An 18,395-nucleotide genomic window follows, 5' to 3' on the forward strand; every position below is an offset into this window, starting at 1 on the left:
CAGATGTTGGTGATCTGACACTAAGTAAAAGCGAAATGAAAGAAGTGCCATGGTCAGATCACTTCCTGGTGCAACTGGACTTCTCTGCGACCCATCCCCTCTGCAGGGAGGTGGGACCGATTCGGATGGTCCGCCCCCGCCACTTAATGGATCCAAATGGTTTCCAGAGAGTGGTAGGGGATGCTTTATCCCATGTTGATGGCCTTTCAGCCGATTCCCTGGTGGCCCACTGGAATGTGGAGTTAACCAGGGCTATTGACTGTTTGGCTCCAAAGCACCCTCTCCGATTGCATGGAGCCCAGACAGCCCCGTGGTTTTCCACGGATCTGAGGGCAATGAAACAATCGTCGAGACGGCTAGAGCGCCGGTGGCAGACTCATTCCGAATCTGACCGGACACAGGTTAGAGCTCAACGTCGAGCCTACCAAGGGGCGATAGTGACGGCGAAGAAGAATTTCTTCACCGCCTCTATTGCATCTGCAGAAAACAGCAGCAGGAGACTTTTTCAGGTGGTTCACAATTTAGCGGAACCACCTGCAACATCAGGGCCCAGTACGGGCCACATGTTCTCCTGCAATGATTTTGCAAAGTTTTTTGCAGATAAAATCGCTCAGATTCGGGAAGAAGTAGACTCCACCGTGGGAGCAGGGCCGGGGCAGGAGAGTGCTAGAGTTTTGTCTAGTCAAGTTGAGTGGGATCAATTCCAATCTGTTACCTCCGAGGATGTGGACAGGCTGCTTGGACGAGTGAAACCAACCACCTGTCTCCTGGATCCTTGCCCATCCTGGCTTATAAAAGCTAGCCGGGAAGGACTGGGCGATGGGCTTCGTGGGGTGGTGAATGCTTCCCTCCGTGAGGGAGCCTTCCCAGACCCGCTGAAAGAGGCGGTTATTAAACCGCTTCTTAAAAAACCATCTTTAGATGCGGCCACGATGGCCAACTATCGCCCAGTCTCAAATCTTCCATTCTTGGGCAAGGTGATTGAGCGAGCGGTTGCTGAACAACTCCAGGCACGCCTGGAAGAAGCGGACCATTTGGATCCCTTCCAGTCGGGATTCAGGCCTCATCATGGGACTGAAACTGCCTTGGTCGCACTGGTTGATGATCTCCGGCGGGCTAGGGACAAAGGTGAGAGCTGTTTCCTAGTTCTGCTGGATCTCTCAGCGGCGTTTGATACCATCGACCATAACATCCTTCTGGACCGTCTTGAGGGGCTGGGAGCTGGGGGCACTGTCATACAGTGGTTCCGCTCCTTCCTCCTGGGCCGTGTTCAGAAAGTGGTGGGGGGGGATGAGTGTTCAGACCCCTGGGCTCTCACTTGTGCGGTGCCTCAGGGCTCTGTCCTCTCCCCCATGCTTTTCAACATTTACATGCAGCCGCTGGGAGAGATCATCAGGAGGTTTGGGCTGGGTGTTCATCAGCTCTACCTCTCTTTTAAATCAGAACCAGTAAAGGTGGTGAAGGTCCTGTGTGAGTGTCTGGAGGTGGTTGGAGGATGGATGGCGGCTAATGGATTGAGGTTGAATCCTGACAAGACAGAAGTACTGTTTTTGGGGGACAGGAGGCGGGCAGGTGTGGAGGATTCCCTGGTCCTGAATGGGGTAACTGTGCCCCTGAAGGACCAGGTGCACAGCCTGGGAGTCATTTTGGACTCACAGCTGTCCATGGAGGCACAGGTCAAATCTGTGTCCAGGGCAGCTGTTTACCAGCTCCATCTGGTACGTAGGTTGAGACCCTATCTGCCTGCGGACTGTCTCGCCAGAGTGGTGCATGCTCTGGTTATCTCCCGCTTGGACTACTGCAATGCACTCTACGTGGGGCTACCTTTGAAGGTGACTCAAAAACTACAACTAATCCAGAATGCGGCAGCTAGACTGGTGACTGGGGGCGGCCGCCGAGACCATATAACACCGGTCTTGAAAGACCTACATTGGCTCCCAGTACGTTTCTGAGCACAATTCAAAGTGTTGGTGCTGACCTTTGAAGCCCTAAACGGCCTCGGTCCAATATACCTGAAGGAGCGTCTCCACCCCCATCGTTCTGCCTGGACACTGAGGTCCAGCGCCAAGGGCCTTCTGGCGGTTCCCTCATTGCGAGAAGCCAAGCTACAGGGAACCAGGCAGAGGGCCTTCTCGGTAGTGGCGCCCGCCCTGTGGAACGCCCTTCCAGCAGATGTCAAAGCGATAAACAACTACCTGACATTCAGAAGACATCTTAAGGCAGCCCTGTTCAGGGAAGTTTATAACGTGTGATATTTTAGTGTATTTTTGGTTTCTATGGAAGCCGCCCAGAGTGGCTGGGGAGGCCCAGCCAGATGGGTGGGGTATAAATAATAAATTATTATTATTATTATTATTATTATTATTATTATTATTATTCTGCAGGGTTCCCCCCATCCTGTACATGTACTTTCCCATCCATCTCACTTTAAATTAGGGCTGTCAATCAAGTGAAATAATTTTCAGTTGATTGGCTAAAAGATAGTTACTCAGTTCAGTTAGCATACTACCATTATCTTCATTGTTTTGATAGAGCATGCAATTTTACAAAAGCTACATGTCCAGTTAGGCTAACGCCAGAATCAAGATAAGCTTGATTTCAGCAAGCGTGCCCATGTGCTCAGGAATCAGGATCTTGTGCTCAGCCCACATTCCTGCTGCTGGTCACATGCTGGTTTTGTTAGTGTAGGTTTCAACATCAATGTGTGGACATCCCCAGGGGTGTTTCCTTCAATGTGACCAAAATGGACCACACCAGTAGCATGGACCCCCTCCTGTGGTAATCATAGGAAACACCCTTTGCCCCATTAACATGAAATGGGGATTCATGAGCGTCAGTCAAGTTGCATTAGCTATGATGTAAACCAGAAGGAAGAAATGGATTTGAAAGTGAGTAACTGGAACAAACCAGTTCCTAACTTTGGACATGCATTGTGTGTTTTTGTGTGTGTGTGTGTGTGTTTTTGGTCTACAGACACACACATTCAAATTAAATAAACCAGAAGCTTAGAAATGGTGATGTGAATTTTAACCTGCTTTAGTATCTTAAATTTTTGTAAGTTTTAAAGTATCCTATTTTCTCCCCCCAATATTTTCTTGTTCTCATCTTTTTGTAAACCACTTTGAGGGTGGTTGCTGTTGTTGTCAAGTGTTGTATATATTTTATTAGATGAATAAATAGAATAGTACCTGAAATCACACAAATTAAACAGGCTCGCTCTCAACTCTTGCATATATATATATATATATATATATATATATATATATACACACATATACATATACACACACTGGTAGCCGTGTTGGTCTGCCATAGTCAAAACAAAAAATTTTTTTTCCTTCCAGTAGCACCTTAAAGACCAACTAAGTTAGTTCTTGGTATGAGCTTTCGTGTGCATGCACACTTCTTCAGATACCAGTATCTGAAGAAGTGTGCATGCACACGAAAGCTCATACCAAGAACTAACTTAGTTGGTCTTTAAGGTGCTACTGGAAGGAAAAAAAAATTTTTTTTTGTTTTGACTATATACACACACTGTTAGTTGACAGCACAAATTAGGCTCATGATTTATCAGGACCATAGACTTCATAAGTAGGTCCTAAGAACTGATTCAGGTGACTGAACATCAGCCAAGGTTGCAGGTTCGATCCCCGTAAAGGGCAGGTGCATATTCCTACTTGTTAGGGGGTTGGACTTGATGATCCCCAGCATTCCTTCCAACTCTGATTCTATTATCAGTTGCCTAGATAAAAAACTTAATTTAATGCCTTGATTTCCAAGAAGCCTGTTGTTTCTCATTGGCATATTACATTGCTTGGTTCATATGATGCTGAGGAACTGAATACTGTTATGACTGAAATTAGAAGTACATTAGTCATGGTGACAGCCTTCCTGGTAAAGAAAGTTTGGTTTAAGAAAGGGGATATCCTGAATTGCAACCTGTTCCTCAAGTTGTCCATTACCGTGTGTATATCCTAAGGAAAACAGATGCTTGCTTCTGCTACTGAAGTTCAGGCCACAAATCCAAGGTAACTTCGGATTTCACTTTTGGTGCATGCAAAATTCTACTTCGCTCACTTGAAATGGATAACTCAGGATTTGAACTGCATGAAGAAACACCTCCAAGTCCCTCAGTCAAAATGGAGAGGAAAAAACAAGAACACCCAGTAAGTTGCTGTTGTGAAATAACGAGAGAGCTGATCTGAAGCTATATGCTCAGATCTGGAAACTTGTTACAAAATGTACAGAAAATGTATAGAAAATCTTGAGAATGTGCTTCCATGCTTCATCCAGCACCTCTAGCTATAAACAAGTAAGTATTAGCAGGTTGCCTAGGACTTGAACTGCATTTTTAAAAATCCGCTAATAAAAAATGTTTTGTTTTTTTAAAAAAACCAGCAACAGCTGAGTTAAAAACACAGAGTAGGAGATTTTTGTTTTTTAAAATGAGCTCATCAGGCCCAGCAAGAGTAATCCAATGGTAGAAATTTTTCTATGTGCAGTCTAATCTGTAGGCAGCACTTGGAAGTTTCTACCACCCACCAAAAGGTTGATGTTGGCAGCCATAGGTGGAGAACCTGTGGCTCGCAGGATAATACTGGATGCCAACTCATCATCTCTGGTTTTTGACCTTGCTGTCTGGGGATGACGTGCAAATCCAGTTGGCTTCTGTTCATGGAATGGGGGAGCGCCATCTTGTTCTTTGTTTCAGGCTGGCTCTCCTGATGGTAGTTGGCGTCCAACAACTTGGTTTGGGGTTCTCACTGTGTTGTAGCCTCTGAGGCAAGCAGAAGAAACAGAATCCATGTTCTCTCTCTGTCTTTTCAGCATTGTCAGAATGGACAGTCTTATATGAACAAAGGAAGCAGTCTTATCCCAAGTCAGACCATTCTGGAGGGTTGCTATCTTTGGGTGCAGAAACAAGAAAAGCCTGGTCATATGATCTGGTACAAATTTGGTACATGCAGAAGGAGGAACATTGGGGGGATATGTCAGGTTGACTGCTGAGAGCAAAAGAAGTGGTGTTTTTATCCTTTAATCTCTTTCTCCACTACTGATCATTCAGGGTAAATAAAGAATTGCAAGGAGATTTATAGCTTTCTTCAGTGTACTATGTGTACACTTGTCTTATCTGTCCACAAGAAGTGAAATGTCCATTTTGTAAATGGCTGCTAGTTATTTCAAAGTGGGGAAAGGATAGAAATTAAAGACCAGTGCTTGGAATGAACTAGTTTGGTTCAACAAACTTCACTGAATTAGTTCAAAAATCTCTGAGCTACACCTGCAAGTAGTTCCCATAATTGTTGGGTGAATGGAATGAGAAGTTTGTTTTGGGGTAGAACTTTGAATTATTTCAAGTTCTTCAAGTTCATTCTCTTACATTTTTTTAACCCTTAGAGTAGTGGGTTTCAGCCAGTGGTGCAGCAGGCAACACTGTCTTCTGTCCCTCTTTCCTTTCTTCCCTCCTCTGATGCCCTCTCACATCTCTGCCTCCCAAAGGATTGCACATCCGCTTATTGTAGCAGCCCTGGCTATGAGCTCTGCAGTCGAATGGTGCCCCTGGGAGGCACCTCTGTTTGGGGTGGGGAGGGCGGCAGCTCAGACCAGGGACGGCAGCAGCAGCTGCCCGGAGGACTCCCAAGGAAGAGGGGAGAGGAGAGGAGGCTGAAGGAACACTCCACAAGGGAGGGTGTTTCAAAAAGGGTGAGAGGCTGCTAGCTCTGCAGGCAAGGGGTGACAAAACAGGCCCACAGAGGTGCCACAGAAATATTGTAGTTGGTTAAGGGAGCCGTGGACTCAAAAACCTTGAAAACCTCTGCCCTAGAGTCTTCAGACCTTTAAGCTTAAATATCATGATCGTTGGAAAAAATAATTAAGCAATTCACCATTTAATGATTATTATTTCATATTTATATCCCGCTTTTCCCCTGACAGGACTTGAACTACTTATTTATTAATTTATATCTCAACTCTCCTCCCAAAGGAGCCTGGGGCAGAAAACAACAAGTGATAAAATAACAACACCTTAAAAATGAGAACTTTTTTTTAAAGAGATAACTTTCCAGGTTCTGTTAAGGATATGGTTAGGATCAATATTTGCCATGCCTCCAGTTACTGTAGGTCTCTGTGTGGGGTCAGGTTAGGCCACATTACATTTTCTGTGCCCCAGAGAGGCATCAAGAACTGAGCTCATCCGTTTCTGCATAGCCCCATCCTTGAATCTGTCTTTCTCATGCTGGAATGTGACAAAAAGGACAAGTACTTCTGAACTTGGTTTTTAAATATGGCAGTGATAATTGTGTCTGCGTTATGTTGTTCTGAATAATAGTGACTTCCCCAAGGTAACCAGGGTGCTCTGTGCAAAACTACTGCACAATTATGAATTAACTAATATTGATTTGTTAACTTCCTCAGGCATTTTCCCGGATAGCTTAAGCAACTTTGGTTAGGACAACTTTTTGTAAGCAGAAGTAAGGGAAGAATAGTTGAAAGAGGAAGTTTTCCTGGCTGAGCAGATCAAAACCAGCAAATTATTCTCCACAAACTTCTAAAAAAAACCCAGAACCTTTCAGCACTGCAGTAATCAAAGGCAAAAACTGCCTGTTGCTACAATGACAATATTAAGAAGCTTGGTCACTTCTGAAGTTATCAATTGCTTTTTCCCCTAGTGGAGCTATTCTGCTTTGAAAATAGCCAGAGCTGAAATAACAACCTAAAGTTCAACTGATGAGGCTTTTACTTGCATGGAAATGCAGTGAGAGAGGAAAGCTGAATTTCTACCAGTCAGGTAGCTAGTAAAGGTACAGGTTCTTAGCTACAAAAAAGGTGGCAACCCTAGTGCAACCTGTTCTAAGATAGGCATAAACTGATCATGTATGCGTGTGATAAGATACTAAGCTCAGATGAAAATGGAAAATGATGGGGTATTATGGGAGGTCCCCCCCAGCTCAGGAGCTCCCTTACTCTTTGTCATAGCACAAACCCTACCATTTCCCAGGATTAGGTAAAGGTAAAGGGACCACTGACCATTAGGTCCAGTTGTGGCCAACACTGGGGTTGCGGCGCTCATCTCGCTTTATTGGCCGAGGGAGCCGGCATACGGCTTCTGGGTCATGTGGCCAGCATGACTAAGCCACTTCTGGCGAACCAGAGCAGCGCACGGAAATGACTTTTTTAAAAAATGGAGGAGGAGGGCCTTTAGAGACCACGACATACGTAGTCTCTGTAATAGTTGCTTTTAGAACTGACGGGGAGTCGGATGTTCTGTGTATTGCACTAGACAGATAATCCCTTCATGCACACACATATAATCCCTACTCTTTACACATTTACACAAACATACTCCCCCACCCCTTCCCCACTGACAACCACCAGAAAAACGGGATTGGAGGCAAGTCCCTGCTGTTTGTACGTACACTCAGTGGGAAACCTCAGATTGTGCTGAACCGTGTGGGAAATAGCTCCAAGAATTACAAGATACGTAGCAGCCAGGCACGCCATGTGTTGAGAACCTTATGAAGCGACCAGTAACAGCTAATAGTTCATAGCCAAAGTGATTGTTTCTGCAAAGAAATTTTTTTCCTTCCAGTAGCACCTTAAAGACCAACTAAGTTAGTTCTTGGTATGAGCTTTCGTGTGCATGCACACTTCTTCAGATACAGGTATCTGAAGAAGTGTGCATGCACACGAAAGCTCATACCAAGAACTAACTTAGTTGGTCTTTAAGGTGCTACTGGAAGGAAAAAAAATTCTTTGTTTTGACTATGGCAGACCAACACGGCTACCTATCTGTGATTGTTTCTGACAACTCCAAGATGCGAGTCACGTCTTTAGAGCTTCACCGAATGGCCTCATCTCAAAACTGAATGACCAAGGAGGTCATCTATGTCCCTAGCACTGAGAATTTTCAGAATTGATAGTCAACATTTTTGCTGCCCTGGAGAAGCCTACATGCCACCTTCATGATCCAATTTCGGCCCCACCTGGAGAAGCTAGGAATTGAATCTGGGGTCTTCTGCATGCAAGCTAGTTGCTCTACTATTGAGCTACAGACTTTCTGCATTGTGAAGTTACAGTGTTTTATCAGCTTACACAGGCCTGGAGAGGCAATGTTCTGTTTTGCCAGTTCTATAAAAATGGCTACTAATTATTCCTCTTTGTTTCTTTGTTTATCGGGGGAGAAAAAGAGCCGCTGGTCCCTGCTCAACATCTTTCTGGTCTGCCTCTTGGCCTGCGCCATCACCACTGTCTTAGGGGTGCTGGTTTTGTCTCTGGTCTATACCGCCAACACCGGCTTCAAACCAAAATACGATGCCAGCACAGAAAAGCGTAGAGCTGCTTCCCCGGGAACTTCAAGAGTAACATCTGCCCAGGTGGACCCCAAGTTCCAGTTTCTCCACCAGCTTGCTAAAACCAAGGTATAATTTGACCATATCCTGTTTTATTTTTATTTGTTTAAGGCGTTTATACACTGCTTAATCATTAGTATTTCTAAGCGGCATACAAGGAACCAGGAGCCACACAGAGAACAAAAAACGAAAAAGCTGTGCAAAACTTGAACACTCCCTTCAAATAACTGCTGGAGTGGGATAGTCTTTTTTGTCATGTGCCTGAAGTTCAGCCAGGAGGGTGCTGTTATGATCTCAACTGGGTGTGTGCTCCACAGGCTTGGGCCCACAACACTAAAAGCCCAGCCGGTATATATTTCACATAAGAGGCTGTGGACTCTCCTTCATTGGAGAGGTTGGATGGTCATCTGTCATGGATGCTTTAGTTGAGATTCCTGCATGACTCTTGGGGGTCCCTTCCAACTCTGTGATTCTATGAATAAGGACCTTAATGATTATTTTGTCCATGGGGTTGCCAAGAAGTAGTAGCCTCCAGCTCCCATCATCCCTCACCAATGTCCATGCTGGCTGAGGCTTTGGGGTCTTGAATTTCAGCAGCAGCTGGAAGACACAAAGTTGGCTAGTGTTGCTCTACTGAGGTCCAGCTCCGAGGGCCTTCTGGCGGTTCCCTCACTGCGAGAAGTGAGGTCACAGGGAACCAGGCAGAGGGCCTTCTCGGTAGTGGCGCCCACCCTGAGGAACACCCTCCCACCAGATGTCAAGGAAATAAACAACTATCTGACTTTTAGAAGACATCTGAAGGCAGCCTTGTTTAGAGAAGTTTTTAGTGTTTGATGTCTTATTGTGTTTTTAATATTCTGTTGGGAGCTGCCCAGAGTGACTGGGGAAACCCAGCCATATGGGCAGCATAGAAATAAATTATTATTATTATTATTATTATTATTATTATTATTATTATTATTATTTTACTGTATAAGGAAATAAGGAGCCACATTATGTGTTCCTGGACTGTGGAGGGACGTAGCATAAGTACCTGAGCCTGTAACAAGTGTACACTCTTTCACGCAAATTCTTGTACATAGCTGGAGGCAGAATGGGCCGCAAATAACTTCACTGGATATTAGACTTTTTATGCAGTGCTTGATGTCCTAAGTATTACCCTTTCCAGAAGCACGAGTTCCCGGGCGGTACCATTCAGTGGTCGAGATTCCGGAAAAACGCCAATGAGTACCAGAACAAGGAAGAGATGGAGTTTGGAAGAAGCATCAATGCTCAGCGCTCCAAGATGACGTTTGGAACTTTGAGGATTAAGAGCAAAGGACTGCGTGCACCACACTGGCATTTCAATGCCAATGAGCATGGCTACCTCTTAAAGGTACTTTTTGGGGTTATCTTAAAATTGTTTTTACCCCCCCCCCTTTCTAGTGGAAAGAACCTGAGGATGGCTATAGGATTAGGATGGTGGTTTCGTTTTTATGTCATCTTTGGGTGCCCTCCAAATTTATGGTTTTATATTTCTAAAATTGCATTCTGCAGAGGAGTCTTTTTGCTAAGTTAAAGGCCCAAGCCATGTCTGTTAAGTATCTCTTTGCATGACTATGGAGTAAAGGAGACTAGTTGCCATGGAAGTTACTGGATGTTTCCAGAAGCGGGACAGGCCTCCTTCCCTCTGGTTGGAGGTTATATCATTGGTGGGTTTAAGAGAGAATAGACCAGGGTGAGTTGTATGTGGAGTAAACACACAGGCTTAACTTGCTCTCTGTGCGCTGAATCCAGAGCTATGGCTTTGGGAAACCCACAAGAAAACTAGTGGGAAAAGCAAAATCAGTTGGGTTGTCAGTGCTGTGAGCTTGTAATGTAAAGGTAAAGGTAAAGGTAACCCTGCCCGTACGGGCCAGTCGTGAGCGACTCTGGGGTTGCACGCCCATCTCGCTTAAGAGGCCGGGAGCCAGCACTGTCTGGAGACACTTCCGGGTCACGTGGCCAGTGTGACGAAGCTGCTCTGGCGAGCCAGCACCAGCACAGCACACGGAAACGCTGTTTACCTTCCCGCTATAAAGCGGTACCTATTTATCTACTTGCACTTAAGGGTGCTTTCGAACTGCTAGGTGGGCAGGAGCTGGGACCGAACGATGGGAGCTCACCCCGCCACGGGGATTCGAACCGCCGACCATACGATCGGCAAGTCCTAGGCGCTGAGGTTTTACCCACAGCGCCACCCGCATCCCTTGAGCTTGTAATGTACAGGCATGTAAATAAAATCACACATCACAAAGACATTGCCATCTCCGGTGACCTTCATTTGAAGGAAACCAAACCTGAGGTATGGCTGGGGCAACCCAATCAGATGTGTGTGGCATAGAAATAATAAAATTGTTGTTATTATGTGTCGGCAACCCCGCAATCTCTCACTAGTCAGGGACTGGGGTGTGCGTAGCTGAATAAAATGCAGTCAACAGCAGTGACAGGGTATGGAGGCACCTATTTGGTGAAGGAGGCATGAGGGCTCTGGCAGAGTCCTAAAGCCTTCCCACATCCTTCCCAAGTCTGGGGAAAGCACTAACTCGGCTTTGGGAAGAAGACAGGAGGAGGATTCCAGGGTGGCGAATAGATCGTCAGTGTCCTGGATCAAGAATTCTGATGTAGATGACTGATCGATACATTTTAATAGTCTATAGCTGCCCCAGCCATTCTGGGCGGCTTCCAACACTCATAAAACACAATAAAACATTGGGGCTTCACTCTTTGCACTGCTGTGATGGCCCATGGAAGTGCTGTAGTGATGGCATTGGATTTCTGCCTTCTTAACTTGATTTGCAAAGACTAGTCCTCTCTCCACCTCTGTTTTTCAGGGCACTGCATGGATTGGGGTTGTTGATGCTGGTGGAAATACCGTAACCACGTACAACGTCACAGCGGGCCAGGTCATTTTCTTCCCTCGAAACACGGTGCATTGGCTCAAGAACGTCGGTACAGAAGACTGTCTGTTCTTGCTGTTCTTCACAACCCATGAAGAGCTTCAAACTCTGGATCTGGATGATACGTTTTTCTTAACACCTGAAGACATAGCAGCAAGGTCACTAAAGGTCTGTACAACATAAACTCCTTAGTGCTAGTCGGGGGGGGGGGGGGCTGATTGCTGTTCATTCCTATTCAGCACTAAGCTACAGGTTTTCCCAGGGGAAAGAGGTCAGGCAACCAAATGTGTCGATAAGCCCTGAGATGTTTCTGTTCCTGATGCTACACTTGAATGCAGCTGTATTGTGAAAATCTTTGTAAGCTGCTTTAAGAGCCAATTGGGGCTATGACATGAGGTATGGGCCCCTCCAGATAGCCTTTTAATCATGCATTTATGATGCTATTGGGGTTGTCACACAAGATTCCATTTTCCATACAAATTGCATCTGCAGAGGTTTTGGGGCAGCCCCCCTCCCCGCTTCATTTCCAAGCAGCAAAGTTCATTTCCTACTGAAATTCTGCAACTTTTCTTACCACAAATTGTTCTGGGGTCGGGTGTTCTTTTTTGGTCCCCTTTTTGTTGTGCTTCAGCCCCTCTAGAAAGCAGTTATGTGGCATCATTGGGGAAGCTTCTCAGAACAACCAATAAAGCAGAATATGCCCACCACTAATGCACAGGATGTTTTAGTTTTTATTTTTTTAAGAAGCCTTTAAAGTATTTCATTTGTTCTTGAAAATTTGGTTCCTACCCCCCTTCCCATCTCTTTTAGGGCTTAAACTGTCAGTTTGCATTTCTTAGTGCAGAAAATACTGATCTGATGTGTAGAGATCTTTCCTATTCTACTTAATTCAAGAAGCTTCCGTAAGCTTCTTTGTGTGAAAGAAACAAGCAAACAAGCAGAAGGTTCGTGATGTTTGGGTTATTCCTTCAAAGAAGCTGAGAACAGCTGGTTTAAACTGGTTCTGTTATCTCTTTCTGTCAAGGTCATGCTGACTGTGAGGCCAGAAGGAGCCTGGGTCTCACCCCTTTTTTTCTTTCTTTCTTTCTGGTATGGTGTTTTGTATGCTTAGTATAAGTTATTGTAAGTTTAAGCTAAGTCTGCTGCAACTGGATTTTTTATAGACAGTGCCAATCCTGAATGTATTGGATTTGTGACCATTATACTCATTTGCCTTCAGTGGCAGAAAAGCTCTGCTGGATGAAATATTAATTGCCTCTGATCTAGTTTTTGGGAATCCTGCAACGTGTTTAAGTTGTTACTCTGCTAACTACACATTGGAATCTACTCTGGATCAATATTGAGTAGAATTTCAGTGACAAAAACAAACTCCTCTAGCTGGAGCTCCTTTAAGTCACTGCTGCTGAGAAGCTAAATCCAACGTTTGCTGCATGTTTTCTAGCCTCAAGGTGGAGTGGCCTTCATCAGGTCTTTCCAGAAGCAAGCAGAAGACCAAGCTGTCAACCTTCCTCCAAACCTAGCAGAGTTCGTTCAGAATCCCAACTACCAGCAGTCTGAAGACCCGCTTGTGTGGCGGTACTTCTTTGATCTCAAAGGTACTTCAGAGAAAGCTGAGATGGCATTAACAGGGACCTTTGTTTCCAGACAGTTAGCAATGTGGGTTGGGGTCGCTTCAGCAAAGGGAGCAGAAGCAATAGAGGACCAGCCCCACCATCACCTTAGGAACGTTCTCCTGGGCTTCTGATGCAGGAAGGAGCTGGTGGCATCCACTTGCTACCCAAGATATTTCCAGACAATCTCAGAGACCCAGCCAGGGAAGGATTGCCCAAAATCAGTGGCGGAATCTATTTCTGGTTCCACAGTTCATTCCAGAGCATGGGCAAAGCTGGATACAGAAACTCTGCTGTCTGCGAAACCAAGCAGCTGAGCTTATTCCTAATTAAATGCCCATGGAGGAATCGAATATTCTCTTTTTAAAGCCTTGGTTTTTTAAAGAAACCCTCTTGGGTGGTAAGATTGGCACTCAGATAGGGTTATCATACATCCAAACATACCCGGAATATTGCAGTCAGAAGCAGTGTCTGGGTGGAAATTGGCAAAACGTCCAGGAAAATCTGGACGTATGGTAACCCAGTGTTGTTTTTGCTGACTTCCCTTAAAAATAGCTCAAAATGTCAATTTTTATGTGTCCAGGTTTTCGCTTTTTGAAAAATGGCAGCCCTAACTCAGGACTCTCTTAGTAGTTCCACCACCCTTGGAACTTGGGACGGGGTGGAGGAAGGCTGGGAAAGTCTATTCTCTTTCTTCCTAAGCTATGGAGTTTTGGCCTCACAGAAGTATGTCTGGCACTTCTATATCCAGAACACGTGGTCTGCTGCTAAGTGATGGCAAATGTCTCAGAACAGCAAGGATGGCTTAGCGAGCAATGTAAGCTAATAAATATTCTGTGATGATCACGAACTAGGTCTCCCAAGCTTGTCTGATTGTTGAGGATGCTGCGTTTGTCCTCCATTCAGGGTCAACTGAGTTCCGTTTTCCCGGGGGAATAATCCAGTTTGCTCGGTATGTGAAAGATGGAAAAGGCTTGAGTACGAATGAAAGAATTTACAGCGAGTTTCTCCATTCAGTAAGTATTGAGAGAAAAAGCGCTGCCTGTTATAGTGGATGAGACCATGGAGATCTGAGTCAAATGTTCCATTTGGGGAGCAGTACAGAAACCCTGCCCACAGCCGTCTCTGCATGGGCTCAAACCACCAACCTTCTGGTTAACAGCCAGTTGCACTGACCCATGGAGCCACCTGAGATTTCTAACGTTGTTGGACTCCAATTCCCATCAGCCCCAGCCAGCATGGTCAGTGGTCAGGGATGATAGGAGTTGGAGTCCAACAGGTCTGCAGGGCCTCCGGTTCCCAACCCCTGTTTTAATGCTTTGAGACACCCTGTTGTTATTTTGCACAACCTCACATGCTCACATGCTTTTGTTTGCTCTCCTTGCTCTCAGAAGGAAGATGCTCTTACTTTGGGGACACTCAGGATCTATAGCAATGGTCTACGGCAGCCTCACTTTCATTTCAATGCCAACGAGATGGGATACGTCATCAGTGGGTGTGGACAGGTAGCTATTTAACTTAAACCACTGCGATGTAAACTGTTCTGAGTTTTCCTTGGATAAGGAACAAGTGCTTAGCTATTGCCAGGAAGCAGAAACTCTCACAATATTGTTTTGGACTCTTTTAGACTTTTATTTCACCCTCCCGGTTATATTTTATTAAATTTTTACAAGTTTCACAGTTACACTCCAATACATAATCAGTTTTCTTTTGTTTTTGTCAGCCTCCCATCCCATTTCCACTGTGTTGTTTTGTTAATTTCTCCTTCTGTGCTGCACCTTATCTTCTGTCTCTTACACCATAATTGTTTTTATTTTAGCAATCCTACCCAGGCATACTGTTTAGTTATGCATTTCCCCCTAGTTTTGCTGCTTTTTATCTGAGTTTTATCGGTGATTATTTTATGTATATTTGCTTTTTAAAGTTTTGATGATTTAATCATGTTTTATTGGTGATGTTATTATGTACGTCAATTACTTTTTTTCTCCTTAAGCAGTTTATAAGCTTTTCTATAAAAGAAAAAGGTTATGAATATTTTCAAAGAAGAAATGCCAGCATTTTGGGCTGGTGGCAAGGAGGTTGCAGGGTTAGCCAACTTGGTGCCTTCAAGATAGTGAACTACAACTCCCATCAGCCACAGAAAACATGACTAGGATGATGGGAGTTGTAATCCAATATCAGGTAGTCACCCAGTGACTGTTGCTGGGTTAGGAGAATCAAACTGTTCCTAGCTCTGCTTCCTTCCAGTTTTCTGCAAGGCAGAGTTGGGAAAGAAATCTTGGAGCTCCGTAGCCTTGCACATCAGGTTGTCTACAAGTCCTGTCCTATGAGTAAGGCCACTCTCCTGTATCCATTGTGCTGCTCCTCCTGGTTCCTCCTGTCCCCTTACACAGCTTTATAACAGTATATGAGGGAGAAAAACATACCGTATTTTTCGTTTTATAAGACACACTTTTTCCCTCCTAAAAAGTAAGGGGAAATGTGTGTGCGTTTTATGGAGCGAATGCAGGCTGCGCAGCTATCCCAGAAGCCAGAACAGCGAGAGGGATTGCTGCGCTCCCTCTCGCTGTTCTAGCTTCTGGCTTAGCCCCTCAGTCCCTTCCCCCACCTCCCGGAAAAGCCCCCAAGAGCCGCGCTCCCTCTTATTAGCCACGCGGAGCGTGTGTGCAGCTCTTGGGGGCTTTTCCCCAAGGAGGGAGAAGGGCAACTCATCAGTGATGGGCTGCCCTTCTCCCTCCTCGGGGAAAAGCCTGCAAGCGACGCACACACACTCCACACAGCTCGTGAAAGGGAGCGCTGGGCAGAGCCTGGGATGCATACAGGCTCTGCTCAGCGCTCCCTTTAAAGAATTCCCCCCCCTTGCATTCCCCCTCTAAAAACTAGGTGCGTCTTATGGTCAGGTGCTTCTTATGGAGCGAAAAATATGGCAATTATCTGCTTTCTCTACACCAGGCCCACCCAACTACCAAGAGACCGCGATCTACTCCCAATATAAAAAAACTGGCAGTGATCTACCCATTGCCATTGAGGATTGACCACAGTTGTTGAGCTTTTTTGGGGGAGACAAGAGTTGTTGAGTTTTTTGGGGGGAAACAGCTTCTATACAGGGGTATGACATTAATCACTAACCTGGAAAACTGCACGCAGCGCTAAAGCCATACAACGTATTCAACATCGCAAAGCGATAGCGCCAAACTCCGCCCAGAGGGACAGAGCAAGGGGGGCAGGGGGAGGAGACATTCATTCCACAGTTCTTTTATTCCCGTGATCGACCATTATCAATGGGGGATCTACCTGTCGATCGCGGCCGACCAGTTGGACATGTCTGCTCTACACCATGAATAATGTCCTCTATCACGTCCCTCCCTTGTTCACCTTTTCTCGAAACTAAAAAGCCCCAGATGTGGTCGCATTTTTTCATAGGGGAATTGCTCTATCTTCTGGATCATTCTATTTTTCCCTTTTCTGAACCTTCGGCTCTGGGAGACATTACCGACGCCTGGATTTGTGACATTTTTCATGAAGTCCTTTGAGAACCACAGATTCAGTTGGATGGGTGTTGGGGTATATTTCCTTGTTGGTGCATTCTCTCTCCAGGTGGGCATTATCGTTTCACCATCACTCACCACTGACTTCACCATTGGCGTTGGAGATGTTGTGTTTTTCCCCGTTGGAACCCAACACTACATCAAGAGCACATGCGATGAAGAGTTGCTTTTCATTTTGGCATTCAGCACTGCGAACCAGGTAGGAAATCTGTGCTTGACTTCCTAGGTAAACTGCCGGGCTAGATACAGTTAAGCCACTGTTAAGTCAGTGGGGTGAGTTATTGTGAACCACAATCAACGTTATAAAGGTTTTGCGGGACTGGGGAGAGAAAAAATACCATACATTACCAATGGGGAAGAAATTTAACTCAGTTCACATTTAAAGGCAAATCTGCTTAATTTGTGCTTTCAGAAGCAATACACCAAAAACCCAAACATCCATTCTTCAAAATTTGAATTTTTCTGAATTTTGCAATGCAGTTCTCCAGCCAAGTAATGTGCATATACTAAAGTAGGTGTAAAAATGCATATTAGTAATAAATAACATGGGAAAGTACATGATATTAGGTACACTGCTTTGCAAAAGCGCATAGCGAAGGTGCTTACAAAGATGTGACTATTCGGTGAAATTCTCACCAAAATACTGATGAATTTTCATGAGAACTTACAATTTATTTATTTATTTATTTGCAAACCAATGTGGAAATGTAGAGAACTGAATGTAAGACTGGAAAAATTAGAAATGGAGAGAAACCAATTGAAATTTGCCCATCCGTATTATACATGATTGTACATAAGATGGTAATTTAAAAAGTTTGCCATGAAAAATGTGTGTGCGTTACTGTGAAACGAGCGTAAACTTCCCTTTCCCAATTCAAATACTGCTGTGGTTGTTTTTTTTTTGTAGCTGCAGACCCTTGATATGGATGACTATTTCCACCGCACGCCAGACCATATACTAGCCCAGCTTTTCTTCAAAAAGCAGGACGAATTTAAGAAGATTCCACATTTTAACGAGGATCAGGCAATTAATCTACCGTAGCAGCTTCACTACATCAACGAAGAAGTCCGCATGAAACCACTTGTTACTAATAATGTTAATGCTGCCTTGGAAGAGTTTTTCGAGTTGTTATCTACTTCTTTATAAAGTAAACGGAGTCAGGGCTTGCATCGCGTTTTCCTAATAATAATAATAGTAATAATGATAATAATAATTTATTTATACCCTGCCCAGCTGGCTGGGTTTCCCCAGCCACTCTGGGCGGCTTTCAAGAAAAGATTAAAAATACATGAAAACATCAGTCATTAAAAACTTCCCTAAACAGGTCTGCCTTCAGATGTCTTCTAAACATCAGGTGGTTGTTTATTTCTTTGACATCTGATGGGAGGGCATTCCACAGGGCAGGCACCACTACCAAGAAGGCCCTCTCTGTAATTCCCTGTAACCTGACTTCTCACAGCGAGGGAACCGCCAGAAGGCCCTCGGAACTGGACCTCAGTATCTGGGCTGAACGATGGGGATGGAGACACTCCTTCATAATGTCAGCTTATTCTCTACATGACGGGCTACAATATAAGGCAAAGGAACTTATAAGAAGATGTGCATACGTTACCCTGTTGACGTGGTTAGCTTGACCCTATCTCATACACAAGGGTTGCCAACAGTTTTGGATTCAAGGGCCACATCTTGAGGCAGAAGAGTGGAGGAAGCGCCCAAACCTTGTGGGGAGGCATCGCCAGTGCAATTGTACCCATTGGCACTGTTTTGGCATTACCAGGATTATAGCGTATTCATCCAGATGTGAAGGAAAACCACATTTCTAGAACTTAGATAGCATGAATGAGAGCACTAAATGGAAGTGTTTTGACTTATGATCCATTCCAAATGCAATGTAATAATCACAGAAATAAAACAAAATGAGAAGTTTTTGCGGTGGGGGAGCAGGTTGGGTCCTACATTGTCCTTCCTTT

General features: G+C 44.8%; 1 protein-coding gene across 2 annotated transcripts; it reads left to right on the forward strand.

Moving 5' to 3' along the window:
• The first annotated feature begins 3,943 nt into the window (after window positions 1-3,943).
• On the forward strand, window positions 3,944-17,594 carry LOC310745281 (uncharacterized protein). Of its 2 annotated transcripts, none has more exons than XM_083577474.1 (8): window positions 3,944-4,166; window positions 9,517-9,723; window positions 11,201-11,434; window positions 12,708-12,861; window positions 13,783-13,892; window positions 14,268-14,381; window positions 16,474-16,623; window positions 17,332-17,594. In XM_083577474.1, exons 1-8 carry the CDS (start codon window positions 4,083-4,085, stop codon window positions 17,464-17,466), a joined length of 1,188 nt encoding a protein of 395 aa, XP_083433600.1. In that variant the 5' UTR covers window positions 3,944-4,082; the 3' UTR covers window positions 17,467-17,594. The 2 variants fall into 2 exon arrangements, with proteins under 2 accessions (XP_083433600.1, XP_083433599.1); XM_083577473.1 differs by lacking the exon at window positions 3,944-4,166 and adding an exon at window positions 8,113-8,417.
• The last annotated feature ends 801 nt before the right edge of the window (window positions 17,595-18,395 follow it).

The sequence above is a fragment of the Podarcis filfolensis genome (assembly GCF_964270895.1).
Source record: "Podarcis filfolensis genome assembly, chromosome: 11".
Taxonomy (NCBI): domain Eukaryota; kingdom Metazoa; phylum Chordata; class Lepidosauria; order Squamata; family Lacertidae; genus Podarcis; species Podarcis filfolensis.